The sequence below is a fragment of the Salmo salar genome, chromosome ssa12, assembly GCF_905237065.1.
Source record: "Salmo salar chromosome ssa12, Ssal_v3.1, whole genome shotgun sequence".
Lineage (NCBI taxonomy): Eukaryota > Metazoa > Chordata > Actinopteri > Salmoniformes > Salmonidae > Salmo > Salmo salar.
Window position 1 is genome coordinate 11,868,628 of NC_059453.1, and position 21,882 is coordinate 11,890,509.

Below are 21,882 nucleotides of genomic sequence, written 5' to 3' on the forward strand. Positions count from 1 at the left end.
ACTCTCCCCACACACACTCAACACCGTCCGCACACTCATACTTACAAGTTTATGCACACACCTAGTCAGGTTACAGAACAATAAGGCAAGCCTATGTCCCCTTGACAATGCAAATGTAGTGAAACAGTAGGGTTGCCTAAAAGGTTCCTTAAGAATTACAATAATTTTTATAAAATGTTCCCATTATTTTTATCATACTGTTCTGCTCAGTATGTGAATTATTTATTTTACAAATCTTTATAAAGGGTGCCAATAATTTAGAAGTTGAATGAGTGTACAAAACATTAATGAGTGTACAAAATACCTTCTAATATTGAGTTGCACCCCTCCTTTTGCCATCAGAACAGCTTCAATTCGTCAGGGAATGGACTCTACAAGGTGTAGAAAGCGTTCCACAGGGATGCTGGCCCATGTTGACTCCAATGCTTCCCACAGTTGTGTCAAGTTGGCCAGATGTCCTTTGGGTGGAAGGCCATTCTTGATTCACACAGGAAACTGTTGGGGGTGAAAATTCCAGCAGCGTTGCAGTTCTTGACACAAACCGGTGCTCCTGGCTCCTGCTACCATACCCTGTTGAAAGGCACTTCAATATTTTGTCTTGCCCATTCACTCTCTGAATGGCACACGTACACTATCCATGTCTCAAGGCTTAACATTCTTATTTAACCTGTCTCCTTCCCTTCATCTACACCGATTGAAGTGGATTTAACAAGTGACATCAATAAGGGATTATAGCTTTCACCTGGTCAGTCTGTTGTGGAAAGAGCAGGTGTTCCTAATGTTTTGTACACTCAATGTATATGTTATGTACTTACCATACTACCAGTATATTATATATACAACATGCATTAAGCGTGTAAATATCAACACACTAGGCTCATCCATACTGAGAAGCCATGAGCTAATGAAGGCTATGGGGAACGTGCATCAAGATGGCAGAATAGAATAGATGTCACATCAATGTTTTTAAACTACAGTCTGTGACATGGTTCAATGTGCCAATATTTTGAGTCTGAAAAGACGATTCTCTTCTTCAATAGTGTGCAGTGAATTCATACTAGATGAAAAGTGTGAATGAGTATGACATCCTGGCATTGTAAAATATAACTGCATTATATTCTTCGGCATCATTGTCCCGTCCACGGGAAGGTTGCGCTAACATAGGCTAATGCGATTAGCATGAGGTTGTAAGTAACAAGAACATTTCCCAGGAAATAGACATATCTGATATTGGCAGATAGCTTAAATTCTTGTTAATCAAACTGCACTGTCCAATTTACAGTGGCTGTTACAGTGAAAGAATACCATGCTATTGTTTGAGGAGAGTGCACAATTTTGAATATGAAAAGTTATTAATAAACAAATTAGGCACATTTAGACAGTCTTGATACAACATTTTGAACAGAAATGTAATTGTTCATTGGATCAGTCTAAAACATTGCACATACAACATTGAAATTCCACAAACTTCAAAGTGTTTCCTTCCAAATGGTACCAAGAATATGCATATCCTTGCTTCAGGGCCTGAGCTACAGGCAGTTAGATTTGGGTATGTCATTTTAGGCAAAAATTTAACAAAAGGGCAGATCCTTAAGAGGTTTTAAGTAACATAAATTACAAACAATCAATTCAATGTAATGCAACAAAGATCATTCAGCACTGAAAGGCAATCATTTCTGGCAGGCATGGGACACAGTTAAAAGGCAATAATCATACTGTAACGGTCGTCGTAAATCGTAATGGACCAAGGCGCAGTGGGTTGAGTGCTCATCTTTACTTTTATTGAACACGTAACGAAACAAAACAAGAAAACGATCGAACGACCAGTATTGCAGGCTACACACAGCTATGCAACAACAACTTCCCACAAAGGGACAGGTGAAAACAGGCTACCTAAGTATGACTCTCAATCAGCAACAACGATGTACAGCTGTTCCTGATTGAGAGCCATACCAGGCCAACAAAGAAATACACAACATAGACAGAGCATAGAAATACGAAAAATAGAACATAACCCAAACACCCCGGAATACTCTAACCAAACACCCCTCTACATAAACACATATACTAACAAACCCCGAACCACATAAAACAAATACCCCCTTGCCACATCCTGACCAAACTACAATAACAAATAACCCTTTTACTGGTCAGAACATGACAGTACCCCCCCCCCCCACCCCCCAAAGGTGCAGACCCTGGATGCAGCTAACACAAAAAATAAACACAATAATAAACCCCCCAAAATAAAGAGAGGGAATGGAGGGTGGCTGCCATCACCGACGGTTCCCGCGGTACACCACCCCCTCCCCAATCCTCCTAATGTGGAGGTGGCTCAGGCTCTGGCCTTAGTCCCCCACCTAACCTGTCCACCGCCGCTGAATACCTCTGGCTGAGGCACGTCGCTGAGGCTTCGCTGTAGACCTCGGGCAGAAGGACGACTCTGGGAGCTCCGGACTGTAGGGAACAGGACGCGTTGGACTGGGCTGACGCACTGGAGGCTTGGTGCGTGGTGCTGGCTTTGGATGTGCCAGACTGGAAACACGTACCTCAGGGCTAGTACGAGGAGCGGGAAAAGGATACACTGGGCTGTGAAGGCGCACTGGCGGTCTTGAGCGCAGTACTGGCACCCCCTTACTGGCTGGATGCCCGCTTCCCCCAGGCAAATGCAGGGCGCTGGGACCGCGCACACCGGCCTGTGAATGCTCGGCCTCGACGCCGTGCGCATCATCCCATAGCATGGGGCCTGACCAGTAACAGGCTGCTTCCTATAAGCACGGGGAGTTGGCTTGGGGCTTAACCCTGGCCCAGCCAAACTACCCGTGTGCCCCCCCCCAATTTTTTTTTATTGGGGCTGCCTCTCCGGCTTAAATGCCAACCGTGTGTATAGAGCCTCCGCCGCTCCGCCTTGGCTGCCTCTATCTCCTCCGGTGGGCGATGATATTCCCCAGCCTGGTGCCATAGTCCAGCCCCGTCCAGGATCTCCTCCCATGTCCAAGTTTCCAGATAGTCCACATAATTCCTCCGTTGCTCCTTACATCGCTGCTTGGTCCATTTGTGGTGGGAAGTTCTGTAACGGTCGTCGTACGTAATGGACCAAGGCGCAGCGGGTTGAGTGCTCATCTTTACTTTTATTGAACACGACATAAATACATATACTAACAAACCCCGAATCACATAAAACAAATACCCCCGTGCTACGTCCTGACCAAACTACAATAACAAATAACCCTTTTACAGGTCAGAACGTGACACATACGCTTAACATTTTGAAAGATTTTCCATTGTGTTTCCTTCTAAACACATGTATCTACTGCGGTGATCCCCCTAAAGAGCACACACACACACACACACACCACGGTAGTCCATAAATACTTCCTGCCTGCCAGCCCAGGGGAAGCCCTTGCTAAGTACAGCCGTTGATCCCCAGTTTCCGAAAACACAAACACATGTTGTCTATAAATATGCTAGCCAACCAACTGTCAGGGAAAGCCCTCACTACATGATGACTCACAGACGGTCAGGGTGGAGAGGTTAGCTGTGGTTATTATTAACTGTTTGTTTAGGCAATGCTTTAGGCTCCTCCGATTCCTCAATGCTTTAGGCTCCTCCGATTCCTCAATATTTTAGGCTCCTCCGATTCCCCAATATTTTAGGCTCCTCCGATTCCCCAATATTTTAGGCTCCTCCGATTCCCCAATGCTTTAGGCTCCTCCGATTCCTCAATGCTTTATGCTCCTCGGATTCCCCTCCAGGATCTCTTTCAAGCACCTCCACTAACCTTTGCAGTGGCAGGCAAAGGAAAGGCCCCTTGTGTAGCGTTTTCTAGTCTGGGCATTTAGCGCCCTCCATTGGACAAGAGTTATACTAAATGCTGTTTGGAGATTTGCAATAATTAGCAAGGCCCATGAGGCGACTCATGTTCATTAAGGCATGCAACAAAAACATATTCAAAACATTTTGCACTGGAAAACAAAACATTAACCCTTCGCCTGCAATTTCCGCGGAAATCTAACTTAGAACAAATATCCATCAAAATCCGTTAATTTAAGCTAGAGATACTTTAACTGTTTTTTTTTACATGGGCTGCATGTCTCAATCCAACGCATCCGCCGATATCGCCCTTCTGCACCTGCGGTGAAAATTGTTAGAGCTAGAGCGATGTTTGTCAGTCCATGAGACATCCCGAACACGATGGCGTTCTCCGTCAACAAGCCTCACGAGACTCGTCTGAAGTCAGTGCAGCCTCTTTTGCCAACTTCTGTCTGTAGCGTGAGAACGGTTTGGGCTACACTTATATGACCCCTCTGTGGACAGCTGTGTTCTCTGTTTTGCTCTTGGATTCCCACAAGCCTCATAATACTCGTCTGAATGTCCCCGGTGCCAGTATAAAAATAAAAATGATGTTTTTATGGAGATAAAATAAGGGAATAAATAGTGTACTAGAGGGTAACTAGTAATGTCTAATTGCTGGCACAAAAAAAGCAACGTTTGGAGAAAAAAAATGATATGTGGATGAATGTCATGCTAAGACAAACTATAAAGGGAAATACATGGCTCCAGTTAACTTTTTTTTGTTATTTTATGAAATGTTGTTTTTAGGAAAGGGGTGTTTTTTTATGTACCAGGGTAACTGCCCCTCTCTAAACAAGTGGATTAATTATCTTAAGGCTTTCTTACTTGTATATTTAAGAAACAGTTAACACGCTGTCATACATCACTGTAAAGAGCCATCACACTGATGAGAAGTGGGACATGAAGTACTGACAACTGAGAACATGAAGGAGAGACACAGCAGAGAGCATAAAACTTTGTTGCTGACTGGGTGGGGGACAGCAGTAAAGGGAGAGCCAGCTGGTAGGTAGTCAGGACTGCAGTAGATTGACTGGGTGGAGGACAGCAGTAAAGGGAGAGCCAGCTGGAAGGTAGTCAGGACTGCAGTAGATTGACTGGATGGGGGACAGCAGTTTTTGTATTTATTTTTATATCACCTAAGATAAAGCAAAGCAGTTCGACAACATACAACAACACAGAGTTACACATGGAGTAAAACAAATATACAGTCAATAATACAGTAGAAAAATAAGTCTATGTACAATGTGAGCAAATGAGGTGAGATAAGGGAGGTAAAGGCTAAAAAAGTCCATGGTGGCAAAGTAAATACAATATAGCAAGTAAAACACTGGAATGGTAGATTTATAGTAGAAGAAAGTGCAAAGTAGAAATAGAGATAATGGGGTGCAAAGGAGCAAAATAAAATAAATAAAATAAATAAATACAGTAGGGGAGGAGGTAGTTGTTTGGGCTAAATTATAGATGGGCTATGTACAGGTGCAGTGATCTGTGAGCTGCTCTGACAGCTGGTGCTTAAAGCTAGTGAGGGAGATAAGTGTTTCCAGTTTCAAAGATTTTTGTAGTTCGTTCCAGTCATTGGCAGCAGAGAACTGGAAAAAGAGACGGCCAAAGGAGGAGTTGGCTTTGGGGGTGACCAGAGAGATATACCTGCTGGAGCGCGTGCTACAGGTGGGTGCTGCTATGGTGACCAGTGAGCGGAGATAAGGGGGGACTTTACCTAGCAGGGTCTTGTAGATGACCTGGAGCCAGTGGGTTTGGCGACGATTATGAAGCGAAGGCCAGCCAACGAGAGCATACAGGTCGCAGTGGTGGGTAGTATATGGGACTTTGGTGACAAAACGGATGGCACTGTGATAGACTGCATCCAGTTTGTTGAGTAGGGTATTGGAGGCTATTTTGTAAATGACATCGCCGAAGTCGAGGATCGGTAGGATGGTCAGTTTTACGAGGGTATGTTTGGCAGCATGAGTGAAGGATGCTTTGTTGCGAAATAGGAAGCCAATTCTTGATTTAACTTTGGATTGGAGATGTTTGATGTGAGTCTGGAAGGAGAGTTTACAGTCTAACCAGACACCTAGGTATTTGTAGTTGTCCACATATTCTAAGTCAGAACCGTCCAGAGTAGTGATGCAGTAAAGGGAGAGCCAGCTGGTAGGTAGTCAGGACTGCAGTAGATTGACTGGGTGGGGGACAGCAGTAAAGGGAGAGCCAGCTGGTATGTAGTCAGGACTGCAGTAGATTGACTGTGTGGGGGACAGCAGTAAAGTGAGAGCCAGCTGGTAGCTAGTCAGGACTGCAGTAGATTGACTGGGTGGGGGACAGCAGTAAAGTGAGAGCCATCTGGCACCAAATGTTCTGTAAACACCAGCCTCTTGGGGACAGGCCCTTTCTATCCTAATCAGACAGCACCAAATGTTCTGTAATCACCAGGCCGAGAGGCTTGTAGGAAGTCAAAACAAAAGTCAAAACAAAAAGGTAGTGACTTTATCAGCTGCTACAGAATCACACAAGGTCTGTACTTGTGAAATGTCTCAAAATGTGTATCAGCCAATTAAAATTGTCGACATAGTTGCATGTGATACAGTTGCACCTGATACAATGCTACATGTATAGCTGTCCCCATAAGATTAACTTAGCCCTATGCTAACCTGATCAGATGGCTGGCGATAACTTCCTGTAACAAATTCTGCATCAGCCTATCAAAGATCTTAGACTTTATATCCACCAACCAATGGCATTTCTTAAAATAGATCAACTTGGCCACCAGAAGATAATTTAAACCTCAAAATTCAACAAAAGTATATTTTTGTTATTGCATGATGCTTCCTTACCTAGGACACTAGCTACTGACGTTAGACAACATTCAAGAGACACGTTTTCACATATGACAAAATCCCAAGGTTTTGCTTATCCCTTACACACACATCCATGCGCTTTTACACAAAAAAGATATGTTTGTCAATACAACATTTAAGTATATAGTTCAGCACATCATAAAACATCCATCCATCTTAACAGCCTTAGGGTCAAATAGCTGTCATGTAGCCCTGCTACCACTGTTGGATGGGCTGAGTGGCGTCATAGTCCACGCGGACGACGTGCTTGTGTGCGGACGGGACAGAGCAGAACATGATGTAAGGCTCACAGCAGTTCTGAGCAGACTCCAGGAGACTGGCCTGACACTCAATGAAAAATAGACCTTAGCACAGTCAGAGGTCACAGACATGCCCATACCCAGAACGTGGCTGAAGTCAGGACCTTCTTAGGCATAGCGTCCTATGTAGGTAAGTTCCTCCCACAGTTTTCACATACAACCAAACCCCTGAGAGACTTACTAGCCAAAGAGAATGACTGGTCACACGCAACAGGCGGCGCTTGACAAAATCAAAGGAGACCTGGACTCACAGAGAGTGCTGGCCCAGTACCGTCCCCACGCTAAGACAAAGGTATCAGAAGATGAGTCTTCTTTTGGGCTAGGGGCGGTCCTCACACAAATGCAGGACATCAAGGAGTGGCGTCCAATAGCATACAAAGCTTATCTGACACGGAGCAAAGGTAGGCACAAGTGGAGAAGGAGGCGTTGGCTATCACATGGCATGTGAAAGGCTCAGCCAATACCTTATTGCACGTCTGGGACCTGTTGGATCGGAGGGTGAGGGCTATGGCCATTCCTCCCAGAAATGTCCGGGAACTTGCAGGTGCCTTGGTGGAAGAGTGGGGTAACATCTCACAGCAATAACTGGCAAATCTGGTGCAGTCCATGAGGAGGAGATGCACTGCAGTACTTAATGCAGCTGGTGGCCACACCAGATACTGACTGTTACTTTTGATTTTGACCCGCCTTTGTTCAGGGAAACATTATTCCATTTCTGTTAGTCACATGTCTGTGGAAATTGTTCAGTTTATGTCTAAGTTCTTGAATCTTGTTATGTTCATACAAATATTTACACATGTTAAGTTTGGTGAAAATAAACAGTGAGAGGACGTTTATTTTTTTGCTGAGATTATAAGCATGATTTACATGATTCATTATTCATTATTGACGTTGGTTCCTGCGTCCAACTGACCGATACCTCACGAGGCATCTTCTCTCTAAGCTGAGACCTTGATACTCCTCTTGGTTCCCAGAGCAATGTTCTGGGCATACTGCCAAATTGCTAATACAGTGATAGAGAGGATTCCTCCCATGTTCAATCAATCACTGTGCACAATCATTCAGTCACTCGCATGAACCCAAAAGAGTTGGTTATTAGAAAAGCAGCAGTTATGCTAAACATACGATCTGTGTATGACCGGATACACTCAAACATTTTCCCTCACACACAAAAAGCTTATTTCTCAAATCACAAATTATTAAGTTTACATCCCTGTTAGTGAGCATTTCTCTCCTTTGCCAAGATAATCCTTCCACCTGACAGGTGTGGCATATCAAGAACCTGATTACACAGCATGATCATTACACAGGTGCATCTTGTGCTGGGGACAATAAAAGGCCACTCTAAAATGTTCAGTTTTGTCAAACAGCACAATGCCACAGATGCCTCAAGTTTTGAGGGAGTTTGCAACTGGTATGCTGACTGCAGGAATGTCCAGCAGAGCTGTTGCTAGAGAACTTAATGTTAATTTCATGTTCATAAGCAGCCTCCATCTTTTTAGAGAATTTGGCAGTACTTCCAATCGCCATCACAACCGAAGATGACGTGTATGACGTTCTGTGCTTGCTGATGTCAACGTCGTGAACAGAGTGCCCCATGGTGGCAGTGTGGTTATCCTGTTGGGGCTAGGCGGCAGTATTGAGAAATTTTGAAAAACATATGTGCCCATTTTTAACTGCCTCCTACACCAACTCAGAAGCTAGGATATGCATATTATTAACACATTCGGATAGAAAACACTCTGAATTTTCTAAAACAGTTTGAATGGTGTCTGTAAGTATAACAAAACTCATATTGCAGGCAAAAACCTGTGAAAAATAGATCAAAGAAAATGTGAATTTTGTGACTGTACTATTTAGTGTCATTGTTTTATAGATACCATAGTGAGAAAGGATTCATTTCGCAACTCATACGGCTTCCACTAGATGTCAACGATCTTTATAAAGTTGTTTGAAGCGTCTATGATAAACAGAGAGCAAATTAGAATGCAAGGAAGTTGACATGTCGTCACTTCATTTTTTTGCGCCTGCGCATAAATCTGAGAAGCGTGAGTTTGTCATAATTGTTTATCTAGACATAGGATAGGTTGTGTGAAAATATTACTGATGTTTAACGTTAAAAATGGACCAAAAGATTAATGCTAAACAACGTTTGACATGTTTGAACGAACGTAAATAGATTATTTACTAGGTTTTTTTAGCTTTTCGGCGTGATTTTACACCCCCCCCCACCACATTTTGTGGGAGCATAATGAACGCTAACTACTTGGTGTTATTTGGACATAAATTATGAACTTTGTCAAAAGAAACCACATTTGTTCTGGACCTGCGATTCCTGGCAGTGCCTTCTGATGGAGATAATCAAAGGTAAGGGGATATTTACAATGTTATTATCGATATTAGATGATGCTAACTGTATAGCATAGCTTATTGTTCTTAGCATAGCACCCCGTTTATTGCAAAATGTGATTTCCCAGTAAAGTTATTTTGAGATCTGGCAATTCGGTAGCAATTACGAGATGATAATATATTATTCTTTGAATGACAATATTATAATTTACCAATGTTTTCGAATAGTAATTTTGTTATGTTCACCGGAAGCATTTCAGAGAAGAAAAAAATCTGAATTTCACGCTACTGTAAAATGCTGTTTTTGGATATAAATATGAACTTGATGGAACAAAAAATGCATGTATTGTATAACATAATGTCCTAGGAGTGTCATCTGATGGAGATTGACAAAGGTTAGTGCATAATTCTAGCTGGTTTCTGCTTTTGGTGACTCCTGACCTTGAATTGAAAATGGATGTTTGTACTTTTGTGGCTATGTACTGTCCTAACATAATCTAACTTTATGCTTTTGCCGTAAAGCCTCTTTGAAAATCGAACAAAGTGGTTAGATTAAGGAGATGTTTATCTTTTAAATTGTGTAAAATAGTTGATTGTTTGAGAAATTGAAATTATTAGATTTTTGATGTTTTGAATTTCCAGCCTTGTTAGCAATCCCGACTCGGGGTTCATTGCTAACCTGTAGCCCCAACAGGATTTATGGTATGGGCAGGCATAAGCTATGGACTACAATGCCAATCGCATTTTATCGATGGCAATTTGAATGCACAAAGATACCGTGACGGGATCCTGAGGCCCATTGTCTTGACATTCATCTGCCGCCATCACCTCATGTTTCAGCATGATAATGCATGGCCCCATGTTGCAAGGATCTGTACACAATTCCTGGAAGCTGAAAATGTCCCAGTTCTTCCATGGCCTGCATGCCAGACATGTTACCCATTGAGCCAGTTTGGGATGCTCTGGATCGACGTGTATGACAGCGTGTTCTAGTTCCCGCCAATATCCAGAAAGTTCGCACAGCCATTAGAGAGGAGTGGGACAACATTCCACAGGCCATAATAAACAGCCTGACCAACTCTATGAGAATGAGTTGTGTCGCGCTGCATGAGGCAAATGGTGGTCATAACAGATACTGACTGGTTTTTTGATCCACGCCACAACCTTTTGTTTTAATAAAGGTATCTGTACTCCCAGTCATGTGAAATCCATAGATTAGAGCCTAATTTATTTACTTCAATGGACTGATTTCCTTATGTGAACTGTAACTCAGTAAAATCTTTGAAATTGTTGCGTGTTGCGTTTATATTTTTATTCAGTATATATCTTAAATGACCTCATTTTAAAATATTTTATGACATAATCGTCGAGCCCATTCAAAAGATTAGGGGAAATGACCCTGAAGTATGTTTATAATGTGTATTACCATGTTTATAATGTTTATTACCATGTTTATGATGTGTATTAATGTGTTTGTGATGTGTAGTAACGTGTTTGTGATGTGTGTTGCCATGTTTATAATTTGTATTAACGTGTTAATGATGTGTGTTACCGTGTTAATGTGTATTACTGTGTTTATAATGTGTATTACTGAGTTGATAATGTGTATTACCATGTTTATAATGTATTACCGTGTTTATAATGTATGTTACTGTGTTTATAATGTATATAACTGTTTTTGTATTACCGTGTTTGTAATGTATGTTACTGTGTTTATAATGTGTTTGCTGTGTTTATAATGTATATTGCAGTGTTTATAATGTGTATTACTGTGTTTATATTGTGTATTATTGTGTTTATAATGTGTAAAACCGTGTTTATAATGTGTAAAACCATGTTTATAATGTTTATTACCATAATTTACCTAAGAAATCATGTGAAATTGTATTATCATAAGAACTCTAATCATTACTGAAGTGCATATCTGCTGAAAAGGTTTCTTTGCAAATGCAAACTGGCTAATGATAAACAATGTCACATTTGTCATTTATTTTCTCATTTATATGCACATAATATCAGTAAAACCCAGAACTAAAATCTTGAGTAATTTGGTCAGATGCTCTATCACGTAGTGTGTCCACAACAGATTAATATTTGCATAATCTGTGAAAAATTCAAATACTCTCCTGCGAGGCGGATTGCCTCACCCAATGCGGAATGGATCTGCTATTTTCTAAAGTATTTTTCTTTACTTTTGAATCCCCCAACAGAAGCTAGCCAGCTAACTAGCATATTGGACTGTTAGCTGAATTGGTCCATCGGCCAATTTCTTGGGCCACTATACCTATTTTGCCAATTGGACTGGGCCCCTTTACTATACTGAACCCTACTAGTCCATCACGGCTGGTCTGCCGACGGAACCACACAAGGAGGCTCCACACGAGGAGGCTACAACAGACTTCTTCCGTCGCGACGTCCCTCTAAGGCCCTTCTGCTAGCTTGCTAGCCCCGGCCCGCTAGCTGTCTGAATCGCCATGTCTCCAGCCAGCTTAACTACACACTGGACCCCTATGATCACTCGGCTTCGCATGCCTCTCCCTAATTTCAATATGCCTTGTCCATTGCTGTTCTGGTTAGTGATTATTATCTTATTTCACTGTAGAGCCTCTAGCCCTGCTCAATATGCCTTAGCTAACCCTTCCGTTCCACCTCCCACACATGCGGTGACATCACCTGGTTTAAATGATGTTTCTAGAGATAATATCTCTCTAATAGTCACTCTATGACTAGGTTTACCTCCACTGTATTCACATCCTACCATACCTTTGTCTGTACATTATGCCTTGAATCTATTCTATCACACCCAGAAACCTGCTCCGAACGTACTAGACGACCAGTTCTTATAGCCTTTAGCCGTATCCTTGTCCTACTCCTCCTCTGTTCCTCTGGTGATGTAGAGGTTAATCCAGGCCCTGCAGTGCCTATCTCCACTCCCATTCCCCAGGCGCTCTCATTTGCTGACTTCTGTAACCGTAAAAGCCTTGGTTTCATGCATGTTAACATTAGAAGCCTCCTCCCCAAGTTTGTTTTATTCACTGCTTTAGCACACTCTGCCAACCCGGATGTCCTAGCCATGTCTGAATCCTGGCTTAGGAAGACCACCAAAAACCCTGAAATTTCCATCCCTAACTATAACATTTTCCATCAACAGAGATAGCCTGCAGAGCTCTGTCTTACTATCCAGGTCTGTACCCAAACAATTCGAGCTTCTACTTTTAAAAATCCACCTTTCCAGAAACAAGTCTCTCACCGTTACCGCTTGCTATAGACCACCCTCTGCCCCCAGCTGTGCCCGGGACACCATATTATGTGAATTGATTGCCCCCATCTATCTTCAGAGCTCATGCTGCTAGGTGACCTAAATTGGGACATGCTTAACACCCCGGCCATCCTACAATCTAAGCTTGATGCCCTTAATCTCACACAAACTATCAATGAGCCTGTAAAGACAGGCACCCTCATAGATATCATCCTATCCAACTTGCCCTCCAAATACAACTCTGCTGTCTTCAACCAAGATCTCAGCGATCACTGCCTCCTTGCCTGCATCCGTAATGGGTCTGCGGTCAAACGACCACCCCTCATCACTGTAAAACGCTCCCTAAAACACTTAAGCGATCAGGCCGTTCTAATCAACCTGGCCCGGGTATCCTAGAAGGATATTGACCTCATCCCGTCAGTAGAGGATGCCTGGTTATTCTTTAAAAGTGCCTTCCTCACCATCTTAATTAAGCATGGCTTATTCCCCAAAAAATGGAACCAGGAATAGATATAGCCCTTGGTTCACTTCAGACCTGACTGCCCTTGACCAGCACAAAAACATCCTGTGGCGTACTGCATTAGCATCGAATAGCCCCCGTGATATGCAACTTTTCAGGGAAGAAGGAACCAAAATACACAAGCGGTTAGGAAAGCTATGGCTAGCTTTTTTCAAACAGAAATTTGCATCCTGTAGCACAAACTCAAGACAGTTCTGGGACACTGTAAAGTCCATGGAGAATAAGAGCACCTCCTCCCAGCTGCCCACTGCTCTGAGGCTAGGAAACACTGTCACCACCGATAAATCCAGGATAATTGAGAATTTCAATAAGCATTTTTCTACAGCTGGCCATGCTTTCCACCTGGCTACCCCTACTCTGGTCAACTGCCCCGTACCCCCCACAGCAACTCGCCCAAGACTCCCCCATTTCTCCTTCACCCAAATCCAGATAGCTGATGTTCTGAAAAAGCTGCAAAATCTGGACCCCTACAAATCAGCCAGGCTAGACAATCTGGACCCTCTCTTTCTAAAATTACCTGCCGAAATTGTTGCAACCCCTATTCAACCCCTGTTCAACCTCTCTTTCGAATCGTCTGAGATCCCCAAAGATTGGAAAGTTGCTGCGGTCATCCCCCTCTTCAAAGGGGTAGACACTCTAGACCCAAACTGCTACAGACCTATATCTATCCTACCCTGCCTTTCTAAGATCTTCGAAAGCCAAGTTAACAAACAGATCACCGACCGTTTCGAATCCCACCGTCCCTTCTCCGCTATGCAGTCTGGTTTCCGAGCTGGTCATGGGTGCACCTCAGCCACGCTCAAGGTCCTAAACGATATCATAGCCACCATCGATAAGAGACAATACTGTGCTGCCGTATTCATCGACCTGTCAATCACCACATTCTTATCGGCAGACTCAACAGCCTTGGTTTCTCAAATGACTGCTTCGCCTAGTTCACCAACTATTTCTCAGATAGAGTTCAGTGTGTCAAATTGAAGGGCCTGTTGTCCGGACCTCTGGCAGTCTCTATGGGGGTGCCACAGGGTTCAATTCTCGGGCTGACTCTCTTCTCAATATACATCAATGATATCGGTCTTGCTGCTGGTGATTCTCTGATCCAACTCTACGCAGACGACACCATTCTGTATACTTCTGGCCCTTCTTTGGACACTGTGTTAACTAACCTCCAGACGAGCTTCAATGCCATACCACTCTCCTTCCATGGTCTCCAACTGCTCTTAAATGCAAGTAAAACTAAATGCATGCTCTTCAACCGATCAGTGCCCGCACCTGCCCGCCCTTCCAGCATCACTACTCTGGACGGTTCTGACTTAGAATATGTGGACAACTAGAAATACTTAGGTGTCTGGTTAGACTATAAACTCTCCTTTTAGACCCACATTAAGCATCTCCAATCCAAAATTAAATCTGGAATCGGCTTTCTATTTCGCAAAACAAAGCATCCTTCCCTCATGCTGCCAAACATACCCTCGTTAAACTGACCATCCTAGCGATCCTCAACTTCGGCGATGTCATTTACAAATAGCCTCCAACACTCTACTCAACAAATTGGATGCAGTCTATCACAGTGCCATCCGTTTTGTCACCAAAGCCTCATGTACTACCCACCACTGCGACCTGTACGCTCTCGTTGGCTGGCCCTCGCTTCATGCTCGTCGCCAAACCCACTGGCTCCAGGTCATCTACAAGTCTTTGCTAGGTAAAGTCCCGCCTTATCTCAGCTCACTGATCACCATAGCAGCACCCACCCGCAGCACGTGCTTCAGCAGGTATATTTCAATGGTCACCCCCAAAGCCAATTCCTCTTTGGCCGCCTTTCCTTCCCGTTCTCTGTTGCCAATGACTGGAACGTACTGCAAAAATCACTGAAGCTGGAGAATCATATCTCCCTCACTAACTTCAAGCACCAGCTGTCAGAGCAGCTCAAAGATCATTGCACCTGTGCATAGCCCATCTGTACACAGCCCATCCAACTACCTCATCCCCATACTGTATTTATTTATTTTGCTCCTTTGCACCCCAGTATCTCTACTTGCACATTCACCTTCTGCACATCTATCACTCCAGTGTTTAATTGCTATATCAGAATTACCTTGCCACTATGGCCTATTTATTGCCTTACCTCCCTTATCTTACCTCATTTGCTCACACTGTATATAGACTTTTTTCTCCTGTATTATTGACTGCATGTTTGTTTGTTCCATGTGTAACTGTGTTGTTGTATGTGTCGAACTGCTTTGCTTTATCTTGGCCAGGTCGCAGTTTTAAATGAGAACATGTTCTCAACTAGCCTACCTGGTTAAATAAAGGTGAAATTGAATTACATTGAAAAAAAATGCTAAACTCTGGTTTGTTGTCACGTCCTGACCAGCAGAGTGAGTATTGTATTAGTATTTTGGTCAGGACGTGGCAGAGGGGTTTGTGTTGTATGGTTTATCTAGTTGTTCTGTTTCTTTGTTAGTCTGTGTGGCTCCCGATCAGGAACAGCTGTATGTCGTTGTTCCTGATTGGGAGTCATATATTAGGAGTGTGTTTTTCACCTGGGGTTTGTGGGTTGTTGTTTTAGCACTGCTGTTATGAGTATAGCCTGCTAAACTGTTTCCTGTCGTCGTGTCTTTGTTTATTGTTTTTCCGTGTTCACAGTTTAATAAATATAATGATGAGCACGCAACCCGCTGCGTATTGGTCCACTTTCTCAGACGATGATTTCTCTGTTTCGTCTGACGACGAAGAACGTTACAGAACAACCCACCAAACAAAGACCAAACAGCGGAGAAAGGAGCAGGTGGATTATAAGGACTATCGAGAGAAATGGACATGGGAACAGATTCTGTCCGGAGAGGGCCCGTGGAGGAAGGCTGGTGAGGACCGGGAACGCTACCGGGGAACACGACTGGCGAGGAAGCCGGAGAGGCACCCCCAATAATATTTTTTGGGGGGGCACACGGGTAGTTTGGCTAGGCCAAGGAAGAGCCATAAGCCAGCTACCCGTGATTATATGGAGGAGCGTATGGAGTGGAGGGTGCCGTGTTTTGCTGAGGTGTGCACAATCTCGCCCATACGCACGCACAGTCCGGTGCGAGCTATTCCAGCCCCTCGCAGATGCCGTGCTAGAGTGGGCATCCAGCCTGGTAGGAGGATGCCTGCGCAGCGCGTCTGGTCGCCGGTACGCCTCCTAGGACCAGGCTACCCTACTCCCGCTCTACGCACGGCAACCATCAGGCCCCTGCACAGCCCAGTTCGCCCTGTACCAGCACTTCGCACATACAGGGATACTAGTTCCATCCAGCCAGGACAGGTTGTGCAGGAGGTGCGGTCAAGACCACCTGTGCGCCTCCATGGCCCAGTCTTTCCGGTTCCCGCCTCTCGTGCTGACCCGGAAGTGCGAACCTCCAGTCTGGCACGTCCAGTGCCAGCACCACGCATCAAGCTTCCAATGAGTCAGCCTAGTCCTACTCAGCCTGTTCCCGCTCCTCGCACTAGCCCTGAGGTGCGTGTCCCCAGGCTGGTACCTGCACTACCAGCCCCACGCATCAGGCTAACAGTGCCTCGTCCAGAGTGTCCAGCAACAGTGCCTCGTCCAGAGTGTCCGGCAACAGTGCCTCGTCCAGAGTGTCCGGCAACAATGACTTCGTCCAGAGTGTCCGGCAACAGTGCCTCGTCCAGAGTGTCCGGAACCGGGGGAGACGGCCCACTGTCCGGAACAGGGGGAGACGGCCCACTGTCCGGAACCGGGGGAGACGGCCCGCGACCCGGAACTGGGTGAGACGGCCCGCGACCCGGAACCGGGTGAGTCTGCCCGCGACCCGGAACCGGGTGAGTCTGCCCGCGATCCGGAACAGAATGAGATTGAAATTACCTATGAACTGTGTGAGTCTGCCTACAGCTTTGAACTTAATGAGTCTGCCTACAACCCAGAACCGGGTGAGTCTGCCTGCGACCCGGAACCGGGTGAGTCTGCCTGCGACCCGGAACCGGGTGAGTCTGCCTGTGATCCGGAACAGAATGAGATTGAAAATACCTATGAACTGTTTGAGTCTGCCTACAGCTTTGAACTTAATGAGTCTGCCTACAACCCGGAACTGAGGGAGTCTGCCTACGGTCCAGAACAAAGAGACTATGTCGTCAGTCGGGAGAACAGGAGGCCAGAACCAAAGCCTCCTCCAGTGTAGGTGGGTTGGGGAGGGGGGGGGTGTAGCACAAGTGCCGTCATTGATGGCAGCCACCCTCCCTTCCCTCCCTTTTTGTTTAGGGGGTATTTTTTTTGTGGTATTGGGGGATTTTTGTGTTTTCTTTTAAGGTGCGTCCGGGGTTTGCATCTTTGGGGGGCGGGGGATACTGCCACGTCCTGACCAGCAGAGGGAGTATTGTATTGCTATTTTGGTCAGGACGTGGCAGAGGGGTTTGTGTTGTATGGTTTATCTAGTTGTTCTGTTTCTTTGTTAGTCTTTGTGGCTCCCGATCAGGAACAGCTGTATGTGAAGAGTTAAAACTATAATTTTTATGTTATGGATGGTCAGTCCTTACATCCATAGCTCAGTCTGAGAATTTGATAGTGGTTACATTTCTCCATCGTCATCCTTCAGATGTTTACCAAAAACAGTTACCGCTTTGTTGGGGTGTCTGCTTTGTTGTTTTTGAAATCCCAAATTGCTCCATTAATTAAAGTACAATATTTTCTTGTTTGAAAAATCTGTTTGCTGAGTAATAAATCCACAGTCACAAAGGAAGTGTATGTAGGCCTACATGTTTTTAATCAATGCTCAACATTTCACCATGAAAATCATATTTTATGAAACACAGGAAAATGGTAAGACTTTGATCTTCAATACTTTGGTCTTGTTTATTCAGCAGCTTCTTTTCCCTGCAAGAAGAAAGATAGAATATAATGGATCAGTAATAATAATGAACATAATAAATATATGGATAGACTTGGACAGAATATAATATATCAAGCATTTAATGCTCAGTGCTCAGCTTGGGTTTTCAATTTTGAAGTACCAACAGAATTAACCTTTCTTTTTTAGCAATTCCTGAAATGTGCTGCTTGGTGATCTTAAATACAGCTGAACAAGTGTAAAAGGTCAGTATTGACCTCTGAGAAGACTGAATCATAGGTGGTGTTGATGTGGTCATATCTGAACATGAGTCGGGTGCAGGTTTAGCAGCAGTTCTGTACCTTTCCAGAGTCACGGGTCTTGGCTCTGAGCTTGTTGACCTGAGTCTCAGCGATGTCAGCACGCTCCTCAGCCTCCTCCAGCTCATGCTGAACCTTCCTGAACTTAGACATGTGCTGGTTTGCTGCTTCCTCCTGGGTGAGGAAAAGAGGGTAGAGCATCAGCATTTCAAGTTTGAAGCTTCAGGTAGCAAATTAATATTCTGTCAATTATTTTAATAAAAAAAGAGAGATTTAGGATAGTAATCTATACAGAAAGATAGATGATACAACAGAAGAAGTGAGTGGCAGAATGGGGATCAAACCGCCTCCAGCACGATCACTAGACCAGCAAATTCATATTCAACCCCCTCTCCTTTAAGTTGGTAACACATAGGAATAGGAGGCACTCAGAAATGTGTATAATTTTGTCTGCAATTACTTGCACAATCAATTGTCCCTGTTGACTGATGTGCTGTAGTAACACTTACTTCAAACTAAATTGTATGGACATTAAGTTTTATAATGTTTACTGGGGATTTTATTTTTAAAACAATGTTGAATTTATGCATTCAGAGTATTTAACTCAGTATGTGACTCACCGCTTCCTCAGAATGCCTCTTGTAGGCCTTCACTTTCATCTGTAGCTTATCTACCAGGTCCTGAAGTCTGCTAACATTCTTCTTATCTTCCTCAGTCTGTGGGAGAAGATCAAAGAATCAATGTCACAATAGTTGTATACACAAACCTATCTGTGTTAGTGTCAAGTGTGTGAAGAATGCACTTTCTCTTACCTGGTAAGTGAGCTCCTTGACTCTGCGCTCATACTTGCGGACTCCCTTTACCGCGTCTACACCTCTTCTCTGCTCGGCCTCCACCTCAGTCTCGAGCTCACGCACCTTTGTGGAACAAATACATTTAGGCATTTGTTTGAGGTGGTGAAACAAATCTTTGTAAAACAGAGGTAGAGTCTTCTACCCAGTCAAGGAGGCACAATTGTTGTCTTTCACTATGTACTTTTCCAAGTGGTTCCCAAAGTGGGATTAACATTTAAATTTGTTCATGAATATTGCTAGCAACAACAGATGAAACTACCAAGGATCTGTGGAACAAGATTAGAAGGTCCAATACAATACAATGTAATATTATTAATCCACTATTTATGTTCTTAACCCTTAGATGTACAACATGGGTGTGGGAGGCTCACAGGGATATCGGTAGGCACACTATTCCAACAATTGTAAAAAAAATGTAAACTCAATTCTTCTTGTAGTTATATATAGGACTCTTTTTTTATTTGACCAATTTTGTCGTGCATTTTGCAGTGCATGTTGCAGGACCAGTATGGCCAATAGAGGCCGCCACTCGCCTGTTTTAATGTTATGAGTTTGCGTCTGTTATGGGGGATTGCGAAGTTTGCCACAGCAAGACAGAAGCACCGACATCAATACATTTTTATGTCTTTATTTTTAAGGTAAGCGAGTGGAAAAGCACCTTATTCTAGAGAGTAATGTTTGTTAAGATGTTATGTTTTCATGAATTTATGAAAATCCTGTAGCCTACAAGCTAATTTAGCCATTAGCCTTCTAGCTGGTAGCCCCGCATAGCAACTCTAGCTTTCCTAGTAACGGCCTTTTTGCAGCAGAGTAAATGATACATGTCGCTGATAGCAATCTAGAGAGAGAGAGAGAGAAATTAAATATTACTTTGAGATGAATTGGATGAATGTGTGTTCATGTATCATGAATTTGTATCATTGAATCTATTAATTAACTTGCAGTTGTCATGATCGTCATACAGAGCGGACCAAGTGTAACATATTCCCAATGTTTTTGTTTTGAACATAATTGTAATTTATGCTTTAAAACTGGAAAATATTCCCTCTGATGCCAAGAGAGGGGACTTTCAAATGTTCTTTCCCAGGGGCCAAGACTTGATTAGTCTGACCATGCACTGCTGAAGTCATAGTAAAACTGTGTGGATGCCAATTATATTGCACTCTAATGTAAGATTTGTGTTCTGATATTATGAAAGGGACCCTGATGCAAAGACATTTGGGAACTCCTGATTTAGGTGGGTTAATGAGAGAAAAAGTAATTACAAAATGCTCCTGTGTATTTTACATGATCAAATACATTTCCAGCAAACTGTCTTTTAATCCAACCCCAAATCCACCCTGCTGATAACTCACCCTGGATTCCAGTTTCTGGAGTTGTTTCTTGCCTCCCTTCATGGCCAGATTCTCAGCCTCATCCAGGCGGTGCTGCAGGTCCTTGACTGTGATCTCCAGGTTCTTCTTCATCCTCTCCAGGTGAGAGCTGGTGTCCTGCTCCTTCTTCAGCTCCTCAGCCATCATTGCCGCCTGGAAAAGTAGTTTGTTTAATTCATCATAACGTTCCTCTGAGATCTTTGTTGTTTGTAACCAGCCCAGCTACCATTGGCCTTTAGGGACAAATCAAGATGATGTAATTCAAGGACTCACGTCAGTGATTGCCTTCTTGGCCTTCTCTTCTGCATTCCTGGCCTCCTGGACGATGTCATCCACCTCTCCCTGCACCTGCACCAGGTCAGTCTCCAGCTTCTTCTTGGTGTTCAGAAGGCTGGTGTTCTGAAGTAGGAAACAAGACGATTTGTTTAGCTCTAAAGAGAATTTACAAGGCTGAAATGATTAAACTCTCAATGCAAGCATTGTTGAATTCAAGGTGTGTTTTAACAGTATGCTTGGTTGGAAATGGCTTTTGACCCATACCTGGGAGTGCAACAGTCCAACACGCTCGCTGGCGTCTACCAGCTCAGTCTCAGCCACTTTGCGGCCTCTCTCTGTCTGCTCCAGAGCAACTCTCAGCTCCTCAATTTCAGCCACCATCAGACCGTTTCTGCGCTCCACCATGGCTGCCTGCTCCTTCATGTCCTCTGCGACACGGACGGCATCATCAAGGTGCAATTGGGCATCCTGTGGTTAACAAGGACATACGTTCATTAGGACTTGTGGAAATAGGGGTGATAGGATGTGTGATATAAATGTTCATTTGGAAGAATTTACCCAGTATCCCTAACTTTCTACAGTGCATTGTCCACTCTATTCAATTCCTCTGTTCTATTCTTTTCTACAGATTCACAAACAAATTCCTCTCTTCATGTTAAGGTTTTTGAGCCTGATGTCCCAGTCCCTTTACCTTGAGCTGTCCCTGGACGTTCCTCAGCTGTTTCTGGGCCTCAGCCGCCTGCCTGTTGGAGTGGCTCAGCTGGATCTCCATCTCATTCAGATCTCCCTCCATCTTCTTCTTCACCCTCAGGGCATCATTCCTGCTCCTGACCTCAGAGTCCAGGGTGCTCTGCATGGAGTCAACCACCCTCTGGCTGTTCCTCTTGATCTGCTCCATCTCCTCGTCCTTCTCAGCAATCTTCCTGTCCACCTCACCCTTGATCTGGTTCAACTCCAGCTGCACACGCAGAATCTTGGATTCCTCGTGCTCCAGTGTTCCCTGGACAAACAGAAGCAGTCAGGCCAATTGTGTCCAATACATTTGGATGAAGGAATTAAATATATATGACTACAATAAACTCCAATACAGGGATCATTGTAC

General features: G+C 43.9%; 1 protein-coding gene across 3 annotated transcripts in view; it reads right to left on the minus strand.

The window, feature by feature from the left end:
• LOC106600782 (myosin heavy chain, fast skeletal muscle) overlaps positions 1-21,882 on the minus strand; it is a 184,144-nt gene that overhangs the window by 44,485 nt on the left and 117,777 nt on the right. The window contains exons 34-41 of one of the 3 annotated variants that reach the window (XM_045690688.1): positions 21,472-21,780; positions 21,045-21,248; positions 20,778-20,903; positions 20,487-20,657; positions 19,090-19,194; positions 18,898-18,993; positions 18,320-18,451; positions 17,872-18,004 (exon numbers count right to left, since the gene is read on the minus strand). The exons of the other annotated variants lie outside the window; for them this stretch is intronic. Of the exons in view, the coding sequence (XP_045546644.1) occupies positions 17,984-18,004; positions 18,320-18,451; positions 18,898-18,993; positions 19,090-19,194; positions 20,487-20,657; positions 20,778-20,903; positions 21,045-21,248; positions 21,472-21,780 (1,164 nt within the window). The 3' untranslated portion in view covers positions 17,872-17,983. Of the gene's footprint in view, positions 1-17,871; positions 18,005-18,319; positions 18,452-18,897; positions 18,994-19,089; positions 19,195-20,486; positions 20,658-20,777; positions 20,904-21,044; positions 21,249-21,471; positions 21,781-21,882 lie in introns of those variants that run through there. 3 annotated transcript variants of the gene reach the window in all.